The following is a 27,143-nucleotide window of genomic DNA, read 5'->3' on the forward strand; positions in this document are numbered from 1 at the left end:
GAGTGAGTCAAAAGCTTATCAGTGAATAGGAACTGACAATAGCACCAATACTATACTGTATAATAACGTATATAACAATCATAATCATGACTGTCTGTTTGTTCTTTATTCTTTATTTGTATGTCAGCATCATTATCAAACCACTCCTCCATGCAGTTAGTCAGCAGTAGTCAGTTTGACCAATCATCTGATTATAATTAGGTTCAAAGTGGAAAAACTAAAATAAATCAGATCATGATTTACTCTAAAACAGACAAGTTTTTAAGGAAAGAGTCTGAAAGCCTCCCAAAATCTTTGACTTGACCTATGGCCTCAAAAATCCTACATTTGATTATACAAGATGTTTGATAGTTTCTGCATTAGTTACAAAATGCCCCCACCCCAAAAAGTAGCCTAAATCAGCCAAATCTAATTGAGTAAAAGACTAGAGTCTGCATGCACATGTGCACGTGTGAGAAAACGTGACTGTAACTGGAAGCAAGTGAAGAAAAAAAAATTGCAAATTGTGGAAATGGATGTCCAAGTAATGCAACACAAAATGCTGAATAGACAAGAAAGTTGGGCAATATTAAGATTTAATGTGAAGTACAGCCTCAACATACTTGAGCCATATGTTCTCATAAGATTTTCTTTTTTCCAACGACAATCAGTATGTTCCAATGGCCCAAAAAAATCTTCTTTTTTGGATATGTTTACAATATCCTTAAAACCATTTCTTCAGTGTCTGATCTGAACCATCTTCAGAAGGTGCAGAAGGGATTTGAACAACTTGTTGCCATGACGTTCTCAACAGGAAGACACAAGGTGGTGGAGGGGTGGGAGCAATATTTATTGGTCAATGACAGGAACTGTTCAAATACAACTGCTTTGGACTCACAATTTCACAATTCCAGATGAGAAAACAAGATATGGGACAACAACTGGTCCTGTAGAGTCGGTTTTCTGTAAGAGAACAAACTCAGGGGATTGTTGTCCACAGACTAATTTTATTTATGACCAAAAACTGAATCCTTCAATTTTCAAGGTAAGAAAATGAATTTAAATGTTCATAAGTCAGTGGATATTGATAAATAACCTCAGCAATGTTTAAATCTGGCTTAGAATAATCCAGAGCTATGTGAAGAGGATATGTGCCAAAATGTAGTGATTTGAAGGAGAATTTTTTTTTTAAAGAATTCTGAACAAATTTCAGCTGATCAAATAGTTGTGCTTCTGCAAAAGTTGTAAACAGAACTGCAGTCATGCCACGTTTCATGGGGGGGCCTTTGTAAAGGTTGCACCGATGCAGGAACAAAATGGCCTGTTTGCATAGGTTACACCACACACTGTGTGTGTGTGTGTGTGTGTGTGTGTGTGTGTGTGTGTGTGTGTGTGTGTGTGTGTGTGTGTGTGTGTGTGTGTGTGTGTGTGTGTGTGTGTGTGTGTGTGTGTGTGTGTGTGTGTGTGTGTTTTAAGGATCCCTTAAATTCCAGATTAAAAATGAATAAATAAAACAGCAATAGTGAGCTGGGAAGGGGAATATCAGCACTGGGAGTCAAATTCACCCTTTGACTCTTTACCCACTGCAACATTTCCAAGCAGGAACTTTTACCAGTCCATTAATCGTTCTTTCGATCATGCACAACTATATTTCACCATTAAGTTGTTTTTGATTTATTTAGTTTTTCACCATTTAGTTTTTTTCATTTTAAAAGTCTGTGTGTTTTTTGGGTTTTTTTGGACATTAGTTTTTGGATAAAAATCTCCTTTCATCCTCCGTCTTTAATGATTGATCAAAATGTCAACATGTGTCCAGTTTGCTGTCCAAGTCCAGTCAGTCCTCTTTATTTGCAACAATTACTGCATCCATGCGTCGGGACTTTCCTCTTTTTGACATTTTAGATATGATCGACCCTTCGTCTTGAACTTCACAAACATTTCAGGAGCTGTTCAGACTTTGTGGATCTAAAAGGTACGACAGACATCGACAACATTTTGGCATAAAATCACAGAAAAAACACACTTCTTGAAGAATAATGTTGTTGTTTTTTTTTTCATTTTTCTTCTGCACTTATAGTGATTACCTTCATTTGAAGGCAAATATGACCATCCTCTCTTCCGAGAAGCTGCTTTTTGTTTCACACTTCTTAGTTGGTGAGTTTTTTTGTTTTTTGTTCTGTTTGCCTCTTGTGAACTTTACTTCTCCACGTGAAGTGGCCTGCATCCACAGGCTCAGTTTGGCTGTCACTCTGTAAGTCACAAATGAGATGGAATGTTAGATCCACTCGACAAAAGTAAGTTAGTTGGAACTAATAAATTGACAAATGATAGTACTGCTCCCGTGCATTATGTTAAAGGGATTTGTTTTCAATGTCATGACCAACTTTTTGACTCTACATTTTCTGCTGTAGTTCTACTGAGCTTGCTGGCGCTTGCAGGTCAGTGAGTTAAATTTATAGTTTCTTGGTAAAAATCTATTCAGGCTTAACCTGACGTGCTTAAATTCGAGTGGTGCACTTAGCAGCTGTCGTACGTTCGCCTTCCATTTGCAGAGTCCGGGACCATTCGGCTGGTCGGGCCCTCGCGATGTGCCGGCAGGGTCGAGGTTTACCACAGTAACTCGTGGGGAACCGTGTGTGACGACCACTGGACCATCTCGAACGCTGAGGTGGTGTGTCGGGAGCTAAACTGCGGTACTGTCATCGAGGCCAAAAAGAGTGCCTTCTTTGGACAGGGGAAGAATGAGATTTGGCTGGATGACGTTCAGTGTGTCGGGAATGAAACCTCCATTCTCCAGTGCCAACAGAAAGCAATAGGTGTGAACAACTGCGGCCACAGTGAAGATGCCGGCGTCATCTGTTCAGGTAGGGCTTAATAGAATTGTTTGATATTCCATTCACATTATTATTAAAATAATTGCTTTGACATCCACATATTTTTTTATTAATGGAGAGTTTTTGTACTTGTGGGTTCCCTTTATCAGTCAAAGCTGACGGTTACCCTTCAAAAAGGCCAGTTTGGATTAAAATGAGAAACTCTGGTGCATAGTACTAGTTTTAACAAGACTTGGACATGTATTTATTTGTTTTAAAAAGAGAAAGTCGAAATAGAAGTGCTTCATGATTACCATTTAAATTGCCATTAGCAGACAAATAACCTGCAGAGTTCCATTGACTGATGCAGAGCAGAAACCGTAGCTTAAAAGAACCAAGAAATATTTTGCTTTTAATTCAGGAGTCAGCTATCCACTCTTGTCCTAATGGTAGCTTTTCTTATGCATGTGATTTTCATTTGGCTCAAACAAATGATATGAAAAAAAAAAAACAATATGTGAAATATATGAATCGTTTAGAAGTGGGTTCTAACCTTTTTGTTCCAGATCTTAGGAGACCCGCAGGATTACGGATTGCTGAAGAACTTTGTGTATTTTATCAAATGTTTTAACGTCAGGAGCAAAACATCCTAAATTCTCTGTAACTTGCATTACAAGGTTGTTTTCGGTGAAAAGTGGAACTGTCAAAAGAAATTAGGAAGTACATCTTAGGTGGAAAAACTGCCAACCCAGCATTTATTGTAACCGGTCGTATTGATGAATCATGTGTTCACATGACCAGTTTCTCTTACTGTCAGTTAACTGCAGCAAGGCCGTTACGTTGCTGCAAATCTAAAGTCCAAGGTTCAGGAGTTATTTTTCTCTCCTCATCGACTCAGAACAAAGCATTGCTCGAAAATGTAGTTCATCGGGAAATATACAGACTTTTTAATGCAATAGCTTTACAAACTGTACACTGACAGATCCCACAATAAAATAATTCATTTTAAAGTATCACCCAGAGGTTCAACAGATGTTGAGAGAGTCTTTGTTTGGCTTGATGCAGATCTTTGGTTCTTTGGTAAAACACAAATATACAGCCAGGTGTGTCTCTGTCTCCATCATTCACACTTTGATAGAGCTTGAGATTAGACTTTTTCAAAAACTTGATCATCTGACCTGCAGAATCTTCTGTAAGGTATGTCCAATGTAGTTTTGTTCAACTGCATGAATAATCGGACAAAATGACTCTTTGCAGATTATTCTTATTTTTAATGAGGGAGCGCCGCTCATAATTTTACTCCATTGCTTTCAAGTTTCTTTAAAATCACATCTCAGTGATTTCTACGGGTGTCATTTATTTAAAGGGAAAGTGACAAATGTGTGTCAGAATATGGAAAATGAAAAAGGATAAAACAGAGTGAGATTCTTGAGCAATACAAACTAGACAAGACAGATAAACATAAAATAAACATTATATGAAATGTTGCCATTGTGATTCATGAGAGGGATTTATTGTGCTATACCAAAACTACTGTCATTTCTGTCCATCACCAGACGGCCCTTAGTTATTGTTCAATCAAATGATATGAAGTGAAAAATCTCCTCCCGTCTGCCAGAAAGAAAATGAGACACAGCAGTGGTCATAGGAGGTAGATGGGAGGAAAGGTAGAGTCAGGACACAGAAATGAGAATCTGAGTAGGACTTGTGTGTCTAGTTATTTTTACTTAAGACATTTTTTGCCTTTATAATTTGCAGAATCTCTGCGTTTGGTCAATGGAAGCAATCGATGTAACGGCAGGGTGGAAATCTTCAACACGGGCGAGTGGAAACGAGCCTGCAGCAGCGACTGGAGCAAAGAAGACGCTGGGGTGCTCTGCCGAGAAATCAACTGCGGCACGCCGCTTTTTCAGGCAGTGCCGCCAAATTTCGGAGAGGCACATGACCTCACGGCAGTCAAAGCCTACTGCTTTGGAAATGAGACCAGTATTGCACAGTGCACTTTTGAAGATGTCAAGGAAAGCTGTGCTGACGCTACTGTAGTCTGTGCAAGTAAGCCACAAATATACACCGGCGCACTTTGACTGACATCTGTTGTCTATTACTGTTATTTAATTCACTTCTGGAGTAGCTGGTAAATAAACACTCCCTAAATTAGATTTGTGTCCCCCCCCCCCCCCCCCCCCCCCCCCCCCCTCCTCCACCCTGGCAGACAATAAACCAGTTCGACTCATGAATGGGACCCACAGGTGCTCCGGCCGAGTGGAGATCTACAATGACGGCCAGTGGGGGACAATTTGCGATGATAGGTGGGGGATGCCGGAAGCAGCTGTCGCATGTCGAGAGCTGGGCTGTGGGAGCGCCCTGGAAGTCAAGTACAGGGCTTACTTTGGCAGAGGCACTGATCAGGTCTGGATGGATGACGTTGAGTGTACTGGACACGAGAAGGCCCTTGCAGACTGCCCACATAGAGGCTTTGGAGCGCACGACTGTGACCATAATGAAGACGCTGGCGTCATATGCTCAGGTAACACATACTGGGCTCTGTCTGTTGCGCCAAAGACTGCATGGCTTTTGTTGAATCACAGTCATTTCTTCTTCTTTTTTGTCTACTCTTGCCCTCCAGAGAACATCAGGTTAATCAAAGGGCCTGACAGCTGCTCCGGCAAACTTGAAGTGTACCACAATAACGGATGGGGGAAAATATGCAATAGCAACTGGGGCCAAAGAGAGGCGACTATCGTCTGTAAAGAAATCAATTGTGGCAATGCCAAGAACAACCTAGAACCTCTCAAGTACGGTGACAGTGATCTGACCGCGTATATAAGTCGATGCTCATCTGACGCGAGTTCTATCAGCCAGTGTGGACTTGAACAGCACGGAGGGGCATGTCAAGGTGTTTCAGTTTCATGTGCAGGTAAGATGTTCTGTGTGAGTACAAAATAATGACATTTCAACAGTCATGTTACATTTGAAAACAAGACAACTTGGAGAAGAAGTGTTTGTTTTTTTTATTATCAAAATAAAGTTGCAAAAATACGCTAAGTTTAAAAAGAAGAAATAATCATTAAAAAACGATGAAATATGATAATACAAAAATGAGGAAGGTGTTGCTCAAAGAGCTGATCCTGCTTTTAATTTCTAAATGTCTTCATGACTATAGTTTGGGTTTTTGAAATCTCTACATTTATGACTCAGTCAAGACTCAAAATACTTTATTTTTTTAAATACTCTAACAAACACCTAATGTCAAAAACTGTAAACACAATGCTTAGTGGAGATGAAATAGATTACACTGTCTAAATATCTAAATAGCCCAACCTGAAATCCACAGGAAGTGGTAATAACCAAAATGATTACATTTGGCAAATCAATGTTTTGTTAATTTTCCCAAATTTGTTAAATTTGTAGTAAATGATAGAAATCATATTGGTTTCATATGATCTAGAAACATAATTGAATGATATGCTATATCATCACTGAGTGAGTGAACATATTTTCAGGTGTTCCACCACTGAGGCTCGTTAACGGCACCAACCGTTGCTCCGGCCGAGTGGAGGTTCTACATGAAGGTGCGTGGGGAACGGTGTGTGACGATGAGTGGGACATCAGAGACGCTCAGGTAGTGTGCCGAGCCATGGATTGTGGAACGGCCCAGACGGCCAAATCTGGAGCTTTCTTTGGTCAGGGTAACGGAGACATTTGGATGGACGACGTCAACTGCTCAGGCAATGAAACATCCCTTGTGCACTGCCAACGTAGTTCCTTTGGCGAGAGCAACTGTGGTCATGGCGAAGATGCGAGTGTCATCTGTTCAGGTATCCTCTCGTTTATTCTTCTGTGGTGTTATTTCACAAATTGGTTTGAATCTTTGGTTTACACAAAGCTACAAGTCACTGAAAATGATTATGTCTGAAAACTCCATCCAAAGTGGACATTTGGAAAAAGTGTCTTTCCCATTTGCATGTGGTCACTCGGGGTGAGACGGAGTTTAACGTCACAGTGTGCAACAGAAGCGTCGTCAACGGCGTCGTATATGTGTGACCTGTGTTTACTATTTGGCTCCTGTGATGGCAATGTATGCCGTTAAAGCAGTGCTTGTTTTTACGCTTTTGGCTTGTTTGCGTTTACAATCACCAATGCTCCATTTTGTCGAGGAGCGAAAGCTTTATGCTCCTAGTAACACTAGTAAAACCTAGAGGTTTGACATGCTCATAGTAGCTCCGAAACAGGTTTTTATGCAAGTCTGTGTAAAAGAATTTACACATGTTTGTTATTGTTATTCTTGACAATGTAGTGGGGGAAATATCTGTTTTTATAAAAACCCGGCTATGTGTAAATGTGACCTATCTTAGGCTCTGTTTTTGAGCCTAATTTTTGCATTTTTGTTTCAGAAAAGTTTCGTGTTTTCACTGCAACATTTTGAAAACAATGTCTGTTTACACCTAGATGGCAGAAACGCTGAACACTATGTAGTTATTCCTGTAGAGCCACTAGTGGGTGCTGTTTTTTTGTTTTTGTAAAGAAACCTCACAGATAGGGCTTTTCCACCTAAAAGAACCAGGAGCTAGTTCACGGCCGGTGTCAGGACCAGTTCTTAAATGAGCACCGCCAAAGAACCGGTTCTTTTTCCATTGTCAAGTGAGAGCCACGTCATTGTGACACTCCAAAATGTCGTACGTCACTGATTTCACCAACGTAGCACTGGCAGCGCGCACACAGGAACGAGTTGACGGACTTTATTCATAAGTTTAGTCCGGGTCGCTCCATCTAGTCTGACCTGAACCCCGGATGCAGACCAAAGACCCAGAAAACATTGCGTCTCCTCGTCGATCTATTGGTGTTTTTTCAAGTCGGTCTTGTTTTAGTCTGGAGCCCCGGAGTGGCAAGATAAAAAAATCAAAAATAAATAACAACTCGTGAATGAGCTTGGGGCTTATTTTTCAACATTTCGGCATTACATAGTGAATTTCTGCTCCTTTCTCTTTATTTATGGATGTCTGAATGAAATGCTTCAACATGGAGGAATGGAGGTGTAGAATGATAAAATGCAGCTCTTCAGCCGTTTCCAATGGCAACCTACGTAAACACACTGATTAAAGTTCTCTTTCACATGAAGCCATTAAAAGGCTCATTTTATGGCTAAAACTCCAAGCTTTCATTTACAGTAGTGTGTAGTTTGTTTTTTAGTTGCTGATGAACCAAAAGTGTTGCTTCATAATAAAGTTTTGTGGGTAGAAATATATATTGGAGCGTCTCGTAGTGGAGCGCAACGCAGCCTCATGCCGGCGATATAAGACCTGGAAGTGAAGTTAGTTACAATGATGTTACCATGAAGAGCCTGAAAAAAACGACAATGGAAAACGATAAATAATCTAAATAATTCTAAATAATATATCCGACGCTGCTGACAGGGCAGCGGAGGAGCTCTGCAGCACTCTCGAGAGCCGCGGCTCCGCGATCGCTGATTAAATGATCTTGTTCTCTCGTATTATTAACTTCAGGGAGCGACTTATTATCTCGTTCCCACAAGTTATTTATTCATTCTTCTTTACAACCACTCCGGGGCTCCGTGTTCATTGTAGATTTCAGAAAGCCGGTTCAGCGTCTCTTCCGCCTTGTAGGTAGCGATAACTCCAGCGATGACCCCGCCCCCAGCTGACGACGTGTCAGGCTCCAGTCTGGCCCAGTGGAAAGACAAAGAACTGGTGCTAAGTCTGGCCCTGGCGCCGAACTAGCACCTGGTTCTTTCTGGTGGAAAAGCCCACACACATGCATGTAGAGAACAAGACGGTATAAACATTAACAATGGCGAGTGCACGGACATTTGTATGGACAGACGACAGACGTGAGATTGCTATCACGGGTGACTCAACTATAAAACTGCCAAGTCTCAGGAGAATATGGACTGCTTTGTTGTTATGTGCATGTGCAAAAAAAACTATTTACTATGGCCGTGGTGCACATGCGCAGCAGCAGAGTTTCAGAAAAGTTGCGTTTCCCCCATTTCCCCGAAGATGGAATCCAAGCATTTTCCAAAGGTTCCACTTTGGGAGTGGTTTTCAAAAAGTTGTGTTTTCAGTGGCTCCGAGCAGCGTTGTTCTGGAACTGGCCACTCAAAACACAACAAAAGTTGAGCTTTTTTGTTTGTGAACAGAGCCTTAAATTCATGGATGATAATCGAGAAACAGAAATGTTTTCACTACGTTAAATTATTCCATTTCATCACCCTGAAAATTGTGTATTTATTCTCTTAACTTTGTTTTCTAGCTACTATAAGATTGATCAATGGAACAGATCAATGCTCAGGCAGGGTGGAGTACAACCATGGGGGCCAGTGGTTCCCAGCCTTCAGTGTTGACTGGGGAATGAATGAAGCAGCAGTGGTTTGCAGAGAGATGAACTGTGGCGATCCTGTCCAGTTCCCAGGATCATTTGGTGAGGTTGGAGAGCAGAGAGGCTATAAGATCACTTGTTCCGGTAGGGAGAGCTCTCTCACGCAGTGTACACTGAGAGACTACACCAGGCCAGCTCACGTTTCGGAGGTGTCCATCAAATGTTCAGGTAAGAGCAGATTTCTTTTTCTTTTTAAGATATCTGTCGCTGGGATAGAAATAAAAATGTAGATTCTGTTTTCAATGAAGTCTCAATTGTCACTTTCAGGTAATGTGAGGTTGACTGGCGGGCCCAGCCGCTGTATTGGAAGAGTGGAATTTTATGATAAAGGCAGCTGGGGAACTGTGTGTAGTGAATCCTGGGACATAGTTGACGCAACAGTGGTGTGTCAACAGATGAACTGCGGAAGGGCGCACAAAATCACCACAATGGTTGAATACGGTCATGGCACGGGGCATACCTGGCATGACCAAATTGAATGTAGTGGAACGGAGTCCACACTGGCTCAATGTCAACAAAGGCCATACATAGACAGAACTTGCAACACCACCTCAGTTGCTGGTGTTGTCTGTGCAGGTAAAAAGAGACAGAGGAAAAAACAACAGTTTAATTCAGTAGTAAGTTATTTTTTTCTACCTTATCCATGACTGCATTTGTGGTTCATTTGACTTCACAGGAAGCTTGGAGGCTCGGCTGGCAAATGGCAAAGATGACTGCTCTGGGAGACTGGAGGTACGCCACGGTGAAGTGTGGCACACAGTGTGTGACACAGACTGGACCCTAAGCAAAGCCGAGGTGGTGTGTGAGATGCTGGAGTGTGGAAGTGCCTTCACCGCTCCCGGTGCCGCCCATTTTGGCCAGGGCACAGGATCTGTTGCGGAAGCCAATGAAGCTTGCTTTGGAAACATGACTTTTCTGAAGCAATGCTCACTTGATGGTTTCAGACCGTCAAAGTGCAGCCATGAACACGATGCTGGTATTGTCTGTGCAGGTAAAGACGTTCAGAGTCACTTTTCAGAACTCTCACATTCTCACATGGTCATACTATAAGCGTTTACGTTTGGCTAATAAAAAAAAGTGAAATACTGAGCCAGCCACATCAACTTCTGTTTTAACTTAATTGTTGAAAACATTGAGACTCAAAGAATGTGAGAAAGAACTACACGACAAATGTGTCTACTTTGCTCATTCTAAAAATGTCACCACACTTGGAGGTCATTTGGCATGGAATCAAATTCGGCAGTGGGAATTGTTTATCGCTGCCATAGACAAGAATGCTTGATATTTTCTAGAATAGAACCAAAGGATATGAAAACGTCATAGAGAGATTGTGGAACTGTTTTAGCAAACGGCTAGACACTTTGAAAAACTGGTACTTAGTACTGGTGGTTCTGTTCAGAGGTTTTGTTCTGTCAGTGTTTTTAAATAACTCCTTGAAAGGCTTTGTGGAGATTGCATTGTCTGACATAAAAACATACATCAGATGTTTGAAATTGTAAAATGAGTTTTCCCGTGGTAATGACAAGACATCCAAACAACAACTTTCAAAACGGAGGTGGTGCAGACTTAACGAAAGATTACCTGTAGCCAAAAAGAAAATTGCAGGCAAACTCAGTGACTTGGTCCAGTGACCGAAACAGAGGTGTCTTCAAGAACGTTGTAAAGAATCAGGACAGAATCAATAAATGAGTACGTTTGGTTTGATTTAAAGGAAGAAATGAAATAATAACAGTAAATAAACAAAGGAAACACAAACAAAGACACATCACAATAAATGCTTGTCTCAAAGACTGTCTTTTGCATTGGTGCTCAACATTTGTCATTCATATGTCTGCAGCACAGATTCGAATGGCCAGCGGCACAAGTCAATGCTCCGGCAGAGTGGAGATCTTCTACAAAGGACAATGGGGAACCGTGTGTGATGATGATTGGGACTTGAGTGACGCCGATGTGGTGTGCAGGCAACTCGGTTGCGGTCACGCTATTACGGCCCCTCACAGTGCGCACTTTGGCAAAGGCAGTGGTCCAATATGGCTGGACAATGTGGAATGCTCCGGCCAGGAGTCTGCTCTCGCACACTGCACACACCCTAAATTTGGAGAAAATAACTGCGGCCATGGTGAAGATGCGAGTGTCATCTGTTTAGGTAAGAGGATGAGACGACTGATCGTGTGAGTGCCAGCGATGATGTGTTGGATCACATAAAAAAAAAACGCAAACCTCTGGCCATGTGTGACCTTTTTCAGGTGCCCTGGAGAAACCTCAAATCACGATAAGTCCTGGCACTGACGTGAACTGGGGTGACAAAGTGGAAATCACATGCGCGATATTAGCCGAGCACTTGGGGGGGACTTTCACCCTGAAAACCATCCAAGGCACTTTCACAAAGGAGAAGTTTACTGAACAGGAAGCTGCAACCTTCACTTTCCCTGCTGTGAACTTCGACCAAAAGGGCTCTTACTTTTGTGAATATCAAAAGAAGATAGCCGATCGAGTCATTTATTATCCTCAAGGAAACACTGTTGATCTCTCAGTCACAGGTGATTCACTCCATAGTTTCCTGTTCAGTTGCATATGGAAATGTTTTTACACATAATCCCAATATAGATCCATAAATGTTTAAAATCTAGTTCTGCGTATGTTTTTGACAATTGATCTGTATTCTGCAGTGAAACTGGAGAAGCCCAGCATCTCTCTGACTTCCCCTCATGCGATGGTGGTCTACAGTCCCGACAAAGTGTCGGTCACCAAAGGCAACACTTTGTATGTCACTTGCTCCACTCATTCCAGATACCCCGGAGGTTTCTTCTACCTGACTAAATCAAACATAAGCACTATGGAAGCAAAGCCATCATTTGGCCACATGCTGTTCTACACAGCAAACTTTGAATTCCCCTCAATGGATTACAAACACCAGGGACTGTATACCTGCGTCTACGGTCTCAACATCTCCAGCATGTCTTTTCGCTCTGCTCCTTCAAAGATACTCGAAGTCACCGTGATCTGTAAGACCAAAAGACTAAAGTGTAATGAATGGTGTTATTTCCCTCTTGTCCCCAAAATCACAGTTCTCCGCTAGCTCGTACAGCACTCTTACGTACGCCTCTGCCTTTTCCCCTTGCAGTTGGTTACGTTGGTAGAAACACGCTCTCTCGTGTATTACGTTGCGTCTGGGTATGAAGTACTCATCAAACTTTGAGAGAACCCTGTCGTAATTCTTCTTATCATCTTCCCCAGCAAACTCGAACGAGGTGAAGATCTTCTCTGCTTCGCTGCCCATCGCGTAGATAAGTGAGCAGACTTGAACCTCGCCATTTTCTTAGTTCAGTTTTGTGGCTAGCCTGTAGCGTGCGAACCTCTGCTTCCACTCCGGCCATTCTCCCGGGCTCGTGAAGTTAAACTCCGACGGAGGATTAAACTTGGACATCTCGGCTCGTTAAAGCTTTGCACCGCTTCTGACACCATGTAACGTCGTCTTGACATAAAGAAGCGCCACCACACGTACTGAACAAGAGCTGGTCGTTTATTGTACATGCTCGAATAACAGAACGGTTTCAGAGATCTCCCAGTACATCTCGCATTGTTATATGGTGCATTCACGGACCACATAGTGTGGGAAATAACACCATTCATTACATAAAGAATCCTATTATACTTGTTAAAGCTCTTCAGTTTTTTTTTTTTTCTTTGTTTGTTTTGTTTGAAAACTTTATATCCTCTTTGAATTCCAGCAACAGCCTCATCCTCGTCAGCCGTCACTGGGATTGTGGTAGTGTTTGTGTTATTGCTGGTCCTGTTAGCTGTTGGCGTCTTTGTCTGGAGAAGGAGATTTAGGGGTTCTGGTAAGACACGTGCGGGATATTATGAATTACTCTATTTAGACGTCACACAAGGTGTTGCGTCGATGTTATAATGATGTTTTCTTCTCAGGTGTCATGGTGCAGTTCAGCAACAGGTTTGGAGGAGCAATAAAACACGATACGGATGACAGAAGCAATGGAGCGCTTGATCTAAGGTAGAAAATGAGGAGCATTATCTTTATCGTTGTTCAAACATCTATGAGTGAAAATCCTTACGTTACTCTCCATATCCGCTTTAGGAATCGCAACAACCCCATATATGATCGTGGACTTAGTCACAGCTTTGAAGACAAAAACGCAGAAGAGACAGGGGATCCTGATAACGCAGTCGAGCCAGACCCCGAAGACCTGGCTGGGAGAGTGTGTTACGAGTTTGAACCTCTGGTCCTTTCCTGAAAACATCACAACTCATTTAGAAATTTCAGTGATGTGATTTTGCAGAATTTAAAGGGCAGTAAAGTGCAGTACTCGGCTGAAGTGAGAAGTTACTTCACTGCTGATCAGCAAAAAGAAGACTGGTGTTACACTTCAGCTGGTGTTGCATTGCTCTTTAGGAAGCCAAACCACACTCGGTGGCTGCATTTCATGTGTCTTTACAAACAAATAATTAGCAAATGTACAGACTTTGTGTTTCCCTATTCACATGTAGTGTATGTTAGGAGATATGTCCAGTAATTAAACCTCTAATGATATGTATTGTATATGATAGGTTGTCGTCCCTCTGACACTTTTCTTCATCATTCTTTGAAGCTTTGACTAAACCAATAGAACTAGAAGCTTAAATGTGTCTTACTTTTGGAGTGATGAAGTCCTGCTACATCTCACTTCCACCCGTATGTGTTTCATATTTACAGTTCGGTTGTGCTTCATGGTCTTGGCTAACTGATTTTTCCCGGAATTGTATGCCAATCATAGAACTAAGGTTCACCAATCATCGAAGTCCAGCTTAAAAGATGAGAACATCATCTTGACAATGATTTAGTTTGTTTTTTGTTTTATTTTGTTTTTCGGGTGTATGCAACTCCTGATCAATAAACATATGTTTCCTACATCAGCTTTCATACCGCCAAGTACCAGTTTTCACTTCATGATGTGTGAGATTTTTCCATTACATTGAAGTCATGCATTCAAAATTCCATAAGGTGATTACAAACAAAGTAAAGACACTAATCTGGGATAAGGTATATAATATTGTAATTATTCCACATGGGTGGATTCTCATTCCGTATATTGCAGAGGCAGTTCTGGCCTTGAGGTTAGCACGCTCATAATTATAGAGCCAGAACACGAAGAGACATTTTGACAAGCTCAAATTATAGATGGTTTTACTCTTGAATAGATTCATGACAGGCTTGTCCATTATTTTTATTAAACTTAGTGTTTATCAAAGGAAATGTTCAATATTTGATATCCAATACGCAACATGTTATGACATGGATCAAATCCCATCAAACATCCTAAAATGACAGCGTGGCAGTTTGTCATTGCACACCAATGAGCCACATAAATGGAACAGACCATTTAGTAATTGCACCATGGTTTCTGTTGACAAAGAATGCAGTGCCTACTTGCAAATGGAGCAAACCTTATGAAGTTCCACATCCAGGAAACGTTGTCAAGTCATTATTAGGCCTTAAACCACCCCTGGCCAGCCCACTGTCCACATGTGGCTATTTAGTTGTAGGATCAATATGAAATAACTAATGAAATGAAACTTGGTGTACTTGTTGCGTAAAGTATGACTTCTTATATCCTTTTCTTGCCTGAAAGCACAGATTTACTGCTCTTCACTGTGTTGGCCAGCAAAGCTGACCGGCTAAAATGCCAGTTTATGGTGTGTGTGTGTGTGTGTTTGTGTGTGTGTGTGTGTGTGTGTGTGTGTGTGTGTGTGTGTGTGTGTGTGTGTGTGTGTGTGTGTGTGTGTGTGTGTGTGTGTGTGTGTGTGTGTGTGTGTGTGTGTGTGTGTGTGTGTGTGTGTGTGTGTGTGTGTGTGTACTTACGTGACGTTCCAAACAGGCAGGCCCCAACAGGAATGGCGTTCTGACACATGGGTGTGTCTGTGCAGGTAAGATTTGTCCAAACCTGCTCACCTTGTCTGCAAAGTGCATTTCTGCATTTAAGATCCTGGAAGGTTTTCTGTCGCTCCACTCCTCTCTGCACTTCTGTCAAACTGTTTCTCTCTCTAACTCTCGGAGTATAGAACTAGCAGACATGCCTGTGACTCTGTATTACACCAGCGTGAGCGGCTCCACGAAGGTACAGTTCGTTGTTCTTTTGCTTCAAGACAAATGTTTACACAGATTGCTGACATCAGCAAATCATTAAGCATGTTGTTGGTTCTTTGCGCCAGTGAACTTCCGTATGCATCCAGCCAGCTTTTTCTAGGAAAATCGTGTAAATGTCATTGCAAAATATTCCATGATTGTCCGACCGTAGGAACTGAATGTCATGTTCCTCAGAACAAATACATGATTCTTTTTTTTTTCCCCCCAGATAAAAAAAGAACAAGAGAGAGTGTTGTCTGTCCTGGAATCGAAGAATATTTACCACATAAAGGTGGATATTTCGCAGAACACTGATGATAAAGACTTAATGAGGAAGTTGGCTGGGGACAATACTGCACTGCCACCACAAATATGCAACGGGGACGTCTACTGCGGAGTGAGTTTTGCACAATAACCATCAAACGAAATGATACAGTGGAATGTTTCCCTAAATTACATTTGTGGATATACGTTAGTCATGAATAAACTTGCTTTCACACTTGAGAGAAAAATATATTTGTTTCAGATGTGGATAAATGAACAGTGACATTACCACTAATTTGAACAACCTCATAATCCATAGTTGCATGCAGAAGTAGACGCCCATTGGCAACAGGTTTTAACTCATGCAGGAGCAGTCCCAGATCACACCCTCTTAACACACACACACACACACACACACACACACACACACACACACACACACACACACACACACACACACACACACACACTGGCTTCGTCAAACAAAATACTTCCAATCTATTGTTTCTAACAATTAGATTTTGTCATTTATGAGAGAGAAGGTTTTGGGGTTCATGACCTACTATTCATACAAACGCTGCCCTAACCATTCGCCATACCTTTGTGTTCAGTCTCCTTCGTGCTGACACCAAATATGAACACAGTGACAAATATGAAATGACGAAGAAACCTGTTAAATATGAAGATCATGTGCTGATTTGATCAAAATACTGATAACACCAATAGATAATAAATGCTTAAAATCTATTTTCCTGTCACTTTATTGAAGAAGACACCTAAATAAAAGGCCAAATGTTGCGTTTTCAGCGTCTCGTTACGTCACGGACACTCAAAGCACAATGAAAATTGTTCAATTGAAAATGTTGTGGTGTAGACTGGGCCTTAAAGTCACCAAAATCGTGTTTTTAGGCTCTGAGAGGAAACTTGAAACCGAATTACATGAAAAAAACACGCTGGGTTGGAGAACATGCACGCTCCACACAGAATTCTCCTGTTAATCGCTACATCTCCATGTGGCCACGTTATATAAACCCTTTAACTCATTCTCTTCCACAAGTCATGATATAATTTTGCTCAAATAGGTCTCCTGATGAGCCTTCATTATGTCTGTTGTCTGTGGGACAGAAATTGTATATCAATAGAAAACAATTTCATATCGAGTGAGCTGTCAAATTAATGTTATCAATAAATGTAAAACATTCTCTAAAAGCTTACGTTACAATACAACCGATGAATTGAATAATCTATACAACTTATTACAAAATGTGTTGAAAAACATCTCAAATAAGTAGATCTTGCTCTTTTTTTCTACTTTGTTTTTTGTCTAATTAATAATCTTTGTGTGTCTTTCAGGACTACGCTGCATTTGATGAGGCAGTCGAGATGGAGCAGCTGGAGAAGTTCCTCAAACTCAAATGATGACAAGTTCTGCGGGAAACTGAATCACATCACAATACTCACTGCATGAACAGCCACTCAGTTCAGAACTGAGTGAATTCATACTGCTATGTCTTTGATGCAAGATGCTTCAACTGCTCAAATAAAAATCCTAATTTGGTTTTATCAAGTATGTGTTGTTTTTCTTCACTTGCACTTTTGAGGGATGAGGTTTTGAAACTGGACGTGGGACATGATGGTTTCTTTGCTCAACCAAGTCGTCTTGTCAAGGTACTTGTGAAGGTTATGCCAATTGATGGGATAAAACTTTAACAGAAATGCCATTGTATAATCTGAATCTCAGAATAATACAGTAATATGTATTAAATTAAGTTTTTAAACCATGAATGAAAGAAGACCCTAGAAGTCAAAGGGAAGAGGTTTACCCAGAAGTATTCCTAGAGTCAGAAGAAACAAGGTGAACTAACTTTTAAATCCTACGCTTCACACCTGTGGAACAAACTTCCTGAACACTTGAGGACTGTTGACAGTTTCTTCTTTTACTGTAAATCAAGACTTAAAACAAAATTACTATTCCAATCCGAAATTCCAATATTACTATTCTATTTCTATGAAACAATAGATTTGACTTATTTCCTTACCTTCATCTTGATTAAGTTTTACCTTAATTATTGTGTCTTTTTTGTGCTTTTCTGACTCACTTTTTATTCACCTTTTACATCACCTTAATGATTTGATATATTCAATTGCCTTGATTTAATGTATCTTTCTTTGTGAAACACTGTGAATTGCCTTGTGTCTGAATGTTGCTGTATAGATAAATTGGTCTTGCCTTTCCACAGAGAGAAATAAATATTCAAGTTTCAAGGAAGGGCCAAATCATAGAAAGTGGCTCTTCAAAATAGCAAAACACTGCAAAGTGCATGTGTGAATGCAAGTTTTAGCGCTTTCTTTTCCTTCTAAAGATAGTGTGTGTGTGTGTGTGTGTGTGTGTGTGTGTGTGTGTGTGTGTGTGTGTGTGTGTGTGTGTGTGTGTGTGTGTGTGTGTGTGTGTGTGTGTGTCCCCAGTATGACGTGATTACAACAGGCACTCGTTCGGGCGCCACTGTGCGGCCCTGTTGGGGCCTGCTGCTATAAAATCCGTGTCGCAGGTCTATGACGTCCTCTTTAACCACTTCCCGACAGGAGGACAGGGTGCGTTTCTTCTAATCTAATCCCAACTCAACTCAATCCGCACCGTAACTCAACCATCCGAGTACACCAATGTATCGCAACACGATATTTACAATGTACAATAACCGCCCTGTTGTTTCTGTGATTTATTGCAGAACTTTTAAGTCCGCCATCCATCTAAAACCACAATGGCCGAGGAAGGGTAAGTGCGACGCTGGCTGCTACTTCGGCTTGAAACTGTTGATTTATCGAACTCTTAGGAGAACTAGTTCTGTTGAAGGTGTCGGTGAATGTGTAAACTTAAGGGTTGTTTATGTCGGTGTGCGTAACGTAGTGTTTGTATACCGAATTAGCCCTATAGCAGGTAGCTACTTAGCCGAAGCGCGGGTTCGCGTAAACGCACCATTGAAGCATTTCTGGACGATCTTGAAATATGTGCAACTATGACATCAGCTTGTGGGACTAAAGTGAACTAACTGCACACTATAAACTCCCATGATGTTAATGATGAGCACAACCCAGCATTTCTCCATCCTGAGGCGATGCATGCTACATACACTTGTGCTGCTTGTACTTCTGTAGCCAGCAATGCACTTTGTCCAATATTGGTTTTATTAACTGCTAGTATAAAATTAATTGTAACTTGAACTGAATTGAATGCACGTTTTTCAAAAGGGTTTTTATTTCCCCTCCAATGAAGTTCTTTATGTTGGGTTTCTGTTGTTGGACATGGATGCACATTTAAACCACATGTGGATCAGCTAGTAGAGGTCTGTTGTTTGTCTCCATCAGTGAACATATCCAAGGTGATTACATTGAGTTTATAACAGGCATAAATAAGCCACTGGGTTCAGTCTATCTCTGTTCATTCAAAGGGTACAGCATTTGTATTTTCTGTGTTTTAACAAGACCAGAAATTGTTCTGTATTGAAATGTGAGCAATGCACAAGTAACAAACTTTGGGCTTCAGTAAGTTGAGTGAAGGTTTATAGTTGAGCTCTCCGGGCCACAAGTGATGATTTTCTTTCTTTTGTCGGATACCCCTTCACTCTACAATGAGTGAGATCCACCATCTGACCTGCCGGAAGCTCAAGGGGAAAACGCAGGGTCATCAGCCCCCGTGTTTTTCCAAATGTAAGCCTTTTTGTGTCTCTCTGGATAGCATCGCTGCCGGAGGTGTGATGGATGTCAACACTGCCCTCCCTGAAGTGCTCAAGACCGCACTCATCCACGACGGTCTTGCCCGTGGCATCCGTGAGGCCACCAAGGCCCTGGACAAGTGAGTTTGTCATCGTGGTTGTTACCTGTTTTGAGCTGTGAAATCATTTGGCCTAACCTGCTGCTGGATTTGTTTTTTGACGTTTTTTTTTTTTTTTCAGGCGTCAGGCCCATCTCTGTGTCCTTGCTGCCAACTGCGATGAGGCAGTGTACGTGAAGCTGATCGAGGCCCTCTGCGCCGAGCATCAGATCAACCTGATCAAGGTAAAGTGTCTGCGTCACCCGGGGTTAGGGTCTTGTGTTTCAGTACATTTAGAAATCCTTCGTAAATCAATCTTGTACGGCTGTTTCAGTGATGATATTTTGGCTCCCTCTACTGAACACTGTGAGGAGATTGCCTATGTTACCCAATTTCTGTCTGAGATACAGCAGAGTACTTCACGTCGGCTTCATTTCCAATGATATGTTTTAATAAAATCGCTGTTGGTGTCTTGTGTTTATCGGCGCGCCATCTAAAATGCAGTGTAACTTCCAGGTTGACGACAACAAGAAGCTCGGCGAGTGGGTCGGTCTGTGCAAGATCGACCGTGAGGGGAAACCCCGTAAAGTCGTGGGCTGCAGCTGCGTCGTTGTCAAGGTAAATAAACGCCCGCTGGCTTTATTTGTTGCCGTCGTCCAGACCGAGCTGATTTCTTGGAAAGATTTGCAGTGAAGTGGGGAAAACTGAGATGCAGGGGTTGTATTTTGAAGGGACAAATGCCAGACAAGTGCAGGTGCTGTGCCTTGTGCCATGCAGCTGTTGATACATCCTGGCTAGATGACGGCCAGGGTACGAGCCCCGTTGTCTGCCAGTGACGACCGGGGCCCCTGAGAATGGCTACAAACCGCAATTCGTCCCCTTTAACTTTACTTTGTACAACTTGTCTGCACTGTTTCCTCATCAATATAGACCTGCACAGGGGTCATTTGAGCCAATCCGTTGCATACCTGTAGACATTACTGAAACTGTTAGAATCAGCACATTGGGAGTTTTGTGATTCGAGCACAGTTTACTAGAAAGATCAGTTTGTTATTGAAAGCTTTAGATAAGCATCGTCCAGCTCTTGGAACTTGAAGTAGCCCTCTCACCCCAAACCGTTTCTCCTCAACAGGATTATGGCAAAGAATCTCAAGCCAAGGACGTCGTTGAGGAATACTTCAAAGCCAAGAAATGAGAGGTCAATAAATCGTGGAAATAAAAGCGGCTCATCTGTGTGTTTTCTTAAAACTTTTTCTACAATCTACCCAGTTTTAATCATCTTGTGAAATATTTCACTAAGTAAAAAACGTGAATTTACTCTGAAGAACTGAGCATTGGCCTCCTGAGGTGTTTGAAGACTTGAAACTGGAGAGAATCTCCCCAAAAGTCAAGGGTTTGTAGTTTACAGGTTTGTTCTCTGAAAGGCTGCATGATGTGGCCTGAACAAATCTTAAGGTGCATTAAAACATCGGTCAGGAGCTTCCATACAAGAATTTGTTTTGAAACTGCTGCTCATGCACTGCAAACACCAAGGTACACATTGACTATGCAGAGGGATCACCTTGTTAACATGGTGTCTTCCACTTTCATTATGGTGATCTGGATTTCTGCAGATTAATTTATTAATCATAAAGTAGATCCACTGATCTTGGTAACGAAAGATGCAGAGCATTGATGACACACTTAAGCTGTCATACTGTTTACAGGCAGAGTTCAATAAATGATTTTCAGAATGTTATTTGCACTGAAACAAAGGAAAGTAGTTCTAATTGCCGTTACATAGTTCATTATGCCAGGATTGTATTTATCCAGTCCACTAAAGATCAAACTGTATTTGACCCCAGAACTAAAATGAGTTTGACACCTCGGATCTAAAAAAAACTCCACTTACCTCAGAAAACCTCAAGTGAGATACTCCAGCCTTTTTATCGGGCAAATGTTTGCTAATTTCTCTGCTTTTTTTGTTTATTTTTTCGATCAACTAACACCTGACAGTCGTGCATTATTGGATTATCCAGAGAAAGTTTATGTTTGGCAGCTGCATTTAGGTTTTTTTTTTGGAAAGTGGTGCTCATGAGAATGAAAAAAATCCAGTGACTGATTCAGCAGATTTCTGCACTGGAGGCTAGAAATGTGGTGAGGATGCGTTTCATTATGTGCAAGGATGTTAAGTCACTTAAGATATTCAATGAATACCATATTTAGGTTGATACCAACTTAAGAAATTTGAGTTTCTTAAAAAAAAAAAAAGTCTTAAAATATTTACGAAGTGGACCTAGGGGTCCCAAACGCTTGGCCTGCGGGTCAGAACTGGTCCTACAGACTCTGATCAAGACCGTAAGATGAAATTTGTCATCTCACAAATTATATTAACTGCAATACACTTATTTGACCACCAGGGGCGCGGTTTAGTTTGTATTATGTGGTGAATCATCAGGATTACTACAGATGTGTCCACTATAAAGAGAATTTCTAGATTTTGACAAGTTACGCTCATACGAACTATATTTTTCAGTTCCAGCTGCATGTGGCCAATGATTCAAACACGTGTTGGAGCTCTTGTGTTGCTCGGGGTGTATTTTGTCTCACGTTCGGACGACGAGATGGATGGATGGAAATTCTCGAGTATAATTTTCTTCACAAAAGATGCACGGGTCGTATCCATTGGATAGGATTTTCTCCTTTATATCTACATACATAGACATTTCTTAATAAAGAAAAGACATTCAAACACATTAAGGCACAACACATCATGACGCACATCTTCAAACCCTCCCCCCGGAAAGAAACCAAAATACAAAAATCCAGAGAAAAAAAGATCACCAAAAATTTCCTATCCCTTCCATGACAGAAAGAAAAAAAAAAAAATAAATCATTCACCACTTTAAGTTTATTGTAAATAATTTACACAAAATTTCTACCACAGACTGCATTGTTGTGTTGTGAGTATACCACCAGGAAGAAAACACTTCTTAGAAAAAAAAAAAAAAACCCCAGTCGTCCCAATATTCATAATGTTTGTACAGGGAAGCCTTCAAATGATTATCTAAGTGAGGATGGTTCTTCTCCAGTGACCTCCTCGAAGTACCCCGGGTGCTCGGACCACGAACCAGACCTCGGGGTAAGAAATGTTCTGACGGGCTGCGGGAGGAGCTCCTCCACGCGTTTCAGTCTGCGACGTTTCCGCCAAAGTCCAGAAGGAGGGATGATTCATCTCGAGCTCCACTGTCCTTTTCTTCACCGCCTTCAACCTCTTCTTTGATTCTTAAGACCGTAAAGAGTAAATCCAGACACACACCTCCTCAAAAAAGACGGAAAAAAACCCCAAAAACAGTTGCAGTGAAGTGTTTGTTCTTAAATAGTTATACAAAAGAAGGGGGCTGCCTGGCTGACCATGTCCATGGTAACATTGCAATGAGTCCATATTGCTTCAATAGTTACAGGTACTCAAACTCCAGTGCTTGGTGTAATGCCAGCAGGTCAGAGTGACTGGATATCCTCCAGAAAGGCATGTTGTGCTGTGGAGTGGACACACACACACAGCGTTACAAGAGAACCCAGGAGCCACCGGAGCACACAGTTTGCACACCACCACCTGGAATCATGCAAGCTACCCTACAGTAGCTTGTGTCCGCTTCCTTTCCAAGAGCACCGCAAAAGGAAAACCCATGCACTTCTAAGGAAGAGTTTGGCCATTTTGGGAATTGAACTTGTCCACTTCTGTCCAGAAGGTTGACGCCACCTTTGTTTGAGTTAAAGCGGAATTTAAAATCAATTAATCGGTCAAATCTTGTTGCATTGTTGTACGCTTGAGATTTTAAATGTAAGCTGAGAGGATGCAGGTAGGAAAGCCTCTCTTTTTTTTTTTTTTTTTATAGAAATATACATTTCTCCCTATTTTGTAAAGCAAAGTTAACGTGTTGCTTAATGCTTACCGGAGATAATTCAGTTCACTTATCCAACTCCCAGTTAGAAAGTGGAAAAGAGCCAGTCCCAAAACGATAATCCCAGCACCCTGTGCAATGATTAAAACCCAAAGCTGGAGAGGGAAACCACCAGGACTTGTAACCCTACCTGAGTCTTGTCACACCAGACAGAAACAAGCGGCATTATGTTGAACTTATAGGATCAATCAACGCTCAGTCATTGTGTATATTAGTGCATATATAAAACCAATGGCGGCTCAAGAAATTACTTATTTTTCTCTTTTTTTTCCAAGTGCAAAATATACACAGTCACCGAAAAAGCCCGTGAGACTCAAAAAGCCTGCTGTCCATACATTTTAAATAGAGTGGGGAAAAAAAAACCCAACAAAAAAAACCCAACACAAAACTGCGGCGCAGCAAAGAAAGGCAGGCTTGGTCCAATCAGAGCTCACACTGTGCTGAGTGGGCGGGGTCACGGTGAGGTTGCTGGTCCATTACCTTTTTGGCCGCCTGCTCCTCTTCCACACCGTCCCCAATTACAACATACACTACTTTCCTGCCAAACCTTTGCATTATGCGCTCAAAGCAACTCTCTTTTCCTGGAAAAAAACAAATAAACAAGGGGGAAGGAAGGAGGGTGGTGAGGTCAGAGGGGTCAGAGTTCAGGAGTCGTTTGTTTACCTGGCTGGCGGCATGCTCTTCATCCTTCCCATCGCCAATCACAACATATGTAATGTTAGTGCCAAAGCGGGAGACTATACGCTCAAAACAGCTCTCTTTGCCTGGAGACAAACAAACGGCTTTCACAGGTTTCCTTTTTTAATTAAATTTTTTTTTTTTTACTTTTCTTCTGTTGTTTAGTTTGAAATCAAACAAAAGAAGAGGCAGAACTGTGTGTGTTAGAGTCAAGACACAGAAATACACACACACACACACACACACACACACACACACACACACACACACACACACACACACACACACACACACACACACACACACACACACACACACACACACACACACACACACACACACACACACACACAAACCATTTCGCTCACTCTGATTAATCCTGACACCCACATGGTGCATCCTGAGACACACTCTGGTTCAGATAAATCAAATCAATGTGGTTCCTGCAACAGCAGACGTGCCTGAGTGTCCTCTCAGGAGCACCTCACCTTTCAGCCTCCCTCCTGTACAAACACACGGTATTCCCTTCGTCCAACACTATATCCGCCATGTGTCCAGGAGTGTATGTATGGCGACCGACCTAAGACACAGGTATCTGGAACTCCGTGCGGTTGTCATGGTAACGTGTTGTTTTGTCCATTTGAATCAGGACGTCATGAGTGCTGAAGTGGGTGTAACACAATCTAACAAAGCACACAGACACACACACGGGATGTTTTTTTTGTTTTTTTCTCATGAGAGTTTAAACGGCTTTACACACTCACATGTCCGACCTCAGACTGAGAAGGTTTATTTTCCTCACTGGCATGACTGTTGGAGACCATCGGTGTACAATGGTACGACTCCACATCAGGCCGCATGGAAAGCCAGGTCTGCCGTAGAGCGCTGAGTCATGCTTTGACTTCAGAAAGCGGTTCGGGTTTTTAAATAAACTACGGCTCTACTCTGCATCAGTGTTTAGTTGAAAAGTGTTTTTAATCACAGAACAGAGTGATCTGCTTCCCCACAAAGATAAACAAACTGCAAACAATTCAAATCTCACTAAGAACTCTTCATTCATTTCCCTTTTTTTTTTTTTATTTATAGCAAGTAGGACTGTTATGAGGAACTTGTGGTAACTTTCTGTACAAACTGAAACTGACAGTCCAAGAACAGAAATGTGAGGTTAACTAGTGAAGGTGAATGTGAACGTGAGTGCGTGTGCGTCTCTCTGTCTGTGCTGTGTTGACGTGTCGTCACCCACAGTCAGCTGGGTGAATGTGTGCTGGATTTCCCTGAATGGATTGAACGTTCATCCGTCAGTACAGGAAGCATCAAAAACACCAGAAAGTTCACAGATGTCAGAGTACCATTAGAGTCCAGTCTGCGGCCAGTTACTACTTGGAGGATGGTTTGTTTGTGTCTTACCTATTTTTGTTGCACTGTAAATGTTTTCGATGGGGAAAACGGATCCCAGACTATACAAGAGGACTTTAGCCAGCGCCGGTATGAGCTGCGTCGTGGTCACCAGCACATTTACACAGTTACTCCTGCGGGACACACACACACACACACACTGCATTATGCAAAGCTCGAGTGAGAAGACACATCGGTTTGGATTTCAAGCGTCTAACTTGTGACCTAAGAAATTATTGAAGGAGACTATTTGATGCCTTTTTAAAAAAAAAACAACAACAACAACATGTCGTGTCACCTGGAGCTGATGATAGACAGGGACTTAAGTGCGTGGGTGAGCCAGGAGTCGGTCAGGGCCTCCACCTCGGCTCTGAGCTGCAGCCAGGCGTCTCTCTTGGCGGGACCCAGCAGGCCTGAAACGCAGCACCGGCTTCTTTAATGCATGAGCAGCGTGCGAGGATCAGATCAGCGGGAAAACTGAGATCATATATTTCTCTGACACGTCGCCGATTAGTATCAGTGGTAGCTCTTTTATGAAGAGTATAACTGGTGGAATACAAAAAAAAACAAAAAAAAACTTGGAATAATTAGAAGAGGAATTTATTTCTCGCATATACAACTAATACACAGTGAAATTTGTTGGCTGGACTGGGCGGTTTTTATTTTTTTATTTTTCCAGGATTCGTCCCCCACACTCCAGGTCAAGCGCTTAACAGCCCCAGAGTGATTAAATAACTCAACAGTATCACCCTCTAAGCAGCCATGGTAACCGGTAAACTCATTTCTCATTGGCTTACCCCCCACATTGTTTTTGTACGTGCTATACAACTCTTTGACTCGTCGGTAGCGGAAGGCCAGTTTCCTCATCCAGTCGACGCCGCCGCGGACCCCCGTAGCCAAGCAAAGGTTGGCGCTGGTTGCAGCTGCATGGAAGCCATCAGTTGCAAAACTGTAAGTACTGTCAATAATAATGATATGTTTTATTTGAAAAATCTGCTCTGGTAGAACAAAAAAGATCAAATTGTTATCAGTATTATTTAATTACATGTCACAGGTGCAAACATTTATATATGGAAAGAAAAATGCCAGTTGGTTATATGTGGCATTCTTTTAACAGAGGATTTATAAGATAATTGTTTATCAATTCCATATTTTACTGAAAATACCAAAAGCACAATTTCAATGAAAAACAGTGAAACGTTGACATTTAGTAAATTGTTCAAAGCAATAATCACCTTAAGTCCTGACCATTGTCGTCTGATGACACATCATCAATATGTACCTGATCACATTCCTGTACACACAAAATAACAAATTAGATGAGACAATAATGGAAAAACAAGCACCGATTTTACAGTGAACCTGGCGTGTGTTGTCATATTACGCCACTAGAGGGCAGCATTAACATATAACAGATTCAGAAACTTTTGCAGTATTGTGTAAACGCTCCAATAACTTCAGATGATGCTTTAAAGGTTTTGCTTGGGTTGATCTCACAGTTGTTTCTCACCTCCAAATCATTAAAGAATAAGTGGGTATCCGCCAAGTTGAAGATCATCTCCTCCATCCTTAGACCCAGCGTGACGGCCATGGGAGGGTCCTGAAAGTGGAGGAAAGCGACGTTGCTACATCAACACAAACTCTCACAAATCTCTTTATACTTTTATACAGTTTGTAAATTTCGGAATTCTCCAAAATGTGTTTGGCTTTACAAGATTTCCCAATTTACACTGCCGCCGTCC

General features: G+C 41.7%; 4 protein-coding genes across 10 annotated transcripts in view; 3 read left to right on the forward strand and 1 right to left on the reverse strand.

Moving 5' to 3' along the window:
- Positions 1 to 840: 840 nt before the first annotated feature.
- Positions 841 to 14,097, forward strand: LOC308126469 (scavenger receptor cysteine-rich type 1 protein M130-like). The gene is made up of 18 exons (XM_080490885.1): positions 841 to 1,024; positions 1,882 to 1,951; positions 2,057 to 2,133; positions 2,391 to 2,417; positions 2,532 to 2,843; positions 4,551 to 4,844; positions 5,005 to 5,319; positions 5,419 to 5,709; positions 6,296 to 6,610; positions 9,063 to 9,356; positions 9,456 to 9,764; positions 9,865 to 10,179; positions 11,026 to 11,334; positions 11,435 to 11,728; positions 11,858 to 12,193; positions 12,920 to 13,030; positions 13,119 to 13,203; positions 13,288 to 14,097. The coding sequence occupies exons 3-18, from the start codon at positions 2,082 to 2,084 to the stop codon at positions 13,442 to 13,444; spliced, it is 3,816 nt and encodes a 1,271-aa protein (XP_080347011.1). The 5' UTR covers positions 841 to 1,024; positions 1,882 to 1,951; positions 2,057 to 2,081; the 3' UTR covers positions 13,445 to 14,097.
- A 1,010-nt stretch (positions 14,098 to 15,107) lies between these two features.
- LOC308126725 (SH3 domain-binding glutamic acid-rich-like protein 3) lies at positions 15,108 to 17,146 on the forward strand. Its single transcript, XM_080491301.1, has 3 exons — positions 15,108 to 15,304; positions 15,542 to 15,709; positions 16,930 to 17,146. The coding sequence occupies exons 1-3, from the start codon at positions 15,260 to 15,262 to the stop codon at positions 16,993 to 16,995; spliced, it is 279 nt and encodes a 92-aa protein (XP_080347427.1). The 5' UTR covers positions 15,108 to 15,259; the 3' UTR covers positions 16,996 to 17,146.
- A 978-nt stretch (positions 17,147 to 18,124) lies between these two features.
- On the forward strand, positions 18,125 to 20,608 carry rps12 (ribosomal protein S12). The gene is made up of 6 exons (XM_080490592.1): positions 18,125 to 18,168; positions 18,303 to 18,349; positions 19,310 to 19,426; positions 19,527 to 19,629; positions 19,901 to 20,002; positions 20,517 to 20,608. Exons 2-6 carry the CDS (start codon positions 18,336 to 18,338, stop codon positions 20,577 to 20,579), a joined length of 399 nt encoding a protein of 132 aa, XP_080346718.1. The 5' UTR covers positions 18,125 to 18,168; positions 18,303 to 18,335; the 3' UTR covers positions 20,580 to 20,608.
- A 1,432-nt stretch (positions 20,609 to 22,040) lies between these two features.
- Positions 22,041 to 27,143, reverse strand: part of eya4 (EYA transcriptional coactivator and phosphatase 4) — a 44,023-nt gene continuing 38,920 nt past the window's right edge. For 4 of the 7 annotated variants that reach the window (XM_080490586.1, XM_080490587.1, XM_080490591.1 and 1 more), the window contains 7 exons: positions 26,912 to 27,001; positions 26,637 to 26,695; positions 26,199 to 26,359; positions 25,700 to 25,814; positions 25,414 to 25,535; positions 23,992 to 24,092; positions 22,041 to 22,902 (listed from right to left, as the gene is read on the reverse strand). In XM_080490586.1, the coding sequence (XP_080346712.1) occupies positions 22,822 to 22,902; positions 23,992 to 24,092; positions 25,414 to 25,535; positions 25,700 to 25,814; positions 26,199 to 26,359; positions 26,637 to 26,695; positions 26,912 to 27,001 (729 nt within the window). In that variant the 3' untranslated portion in view covers positions 22,041 to 22,821. Of the gene's footprint in view, positions 22,903 to 23,808; positions 23,910 to 23,991; positions 24,093 to 25,413; positions 25,536 to 25,699; positions 25,815 to 26,198; positions 26,360 to 26,636; positions 26,696 to 26,911; positions 27,002 to 27,143 lie in introns of all 7 variants that reach the window. The other 3 variants (XM_080490585.1, XM_080490589.1, XM_080490588.1) reach the window with 1 other exon arrangement.

Source organism: Lipophrys pholis (assembly GCF_963383615.2).
Source record: "Lipophrys pholis genome assembly, chromosome: 21".
Lineage (NCBI taxonomy): Eukaryota > Metazoa > Chordata > Actinopteri > Blenniiformes > Blenniidae > Lipophrys > Lipophrys pholis.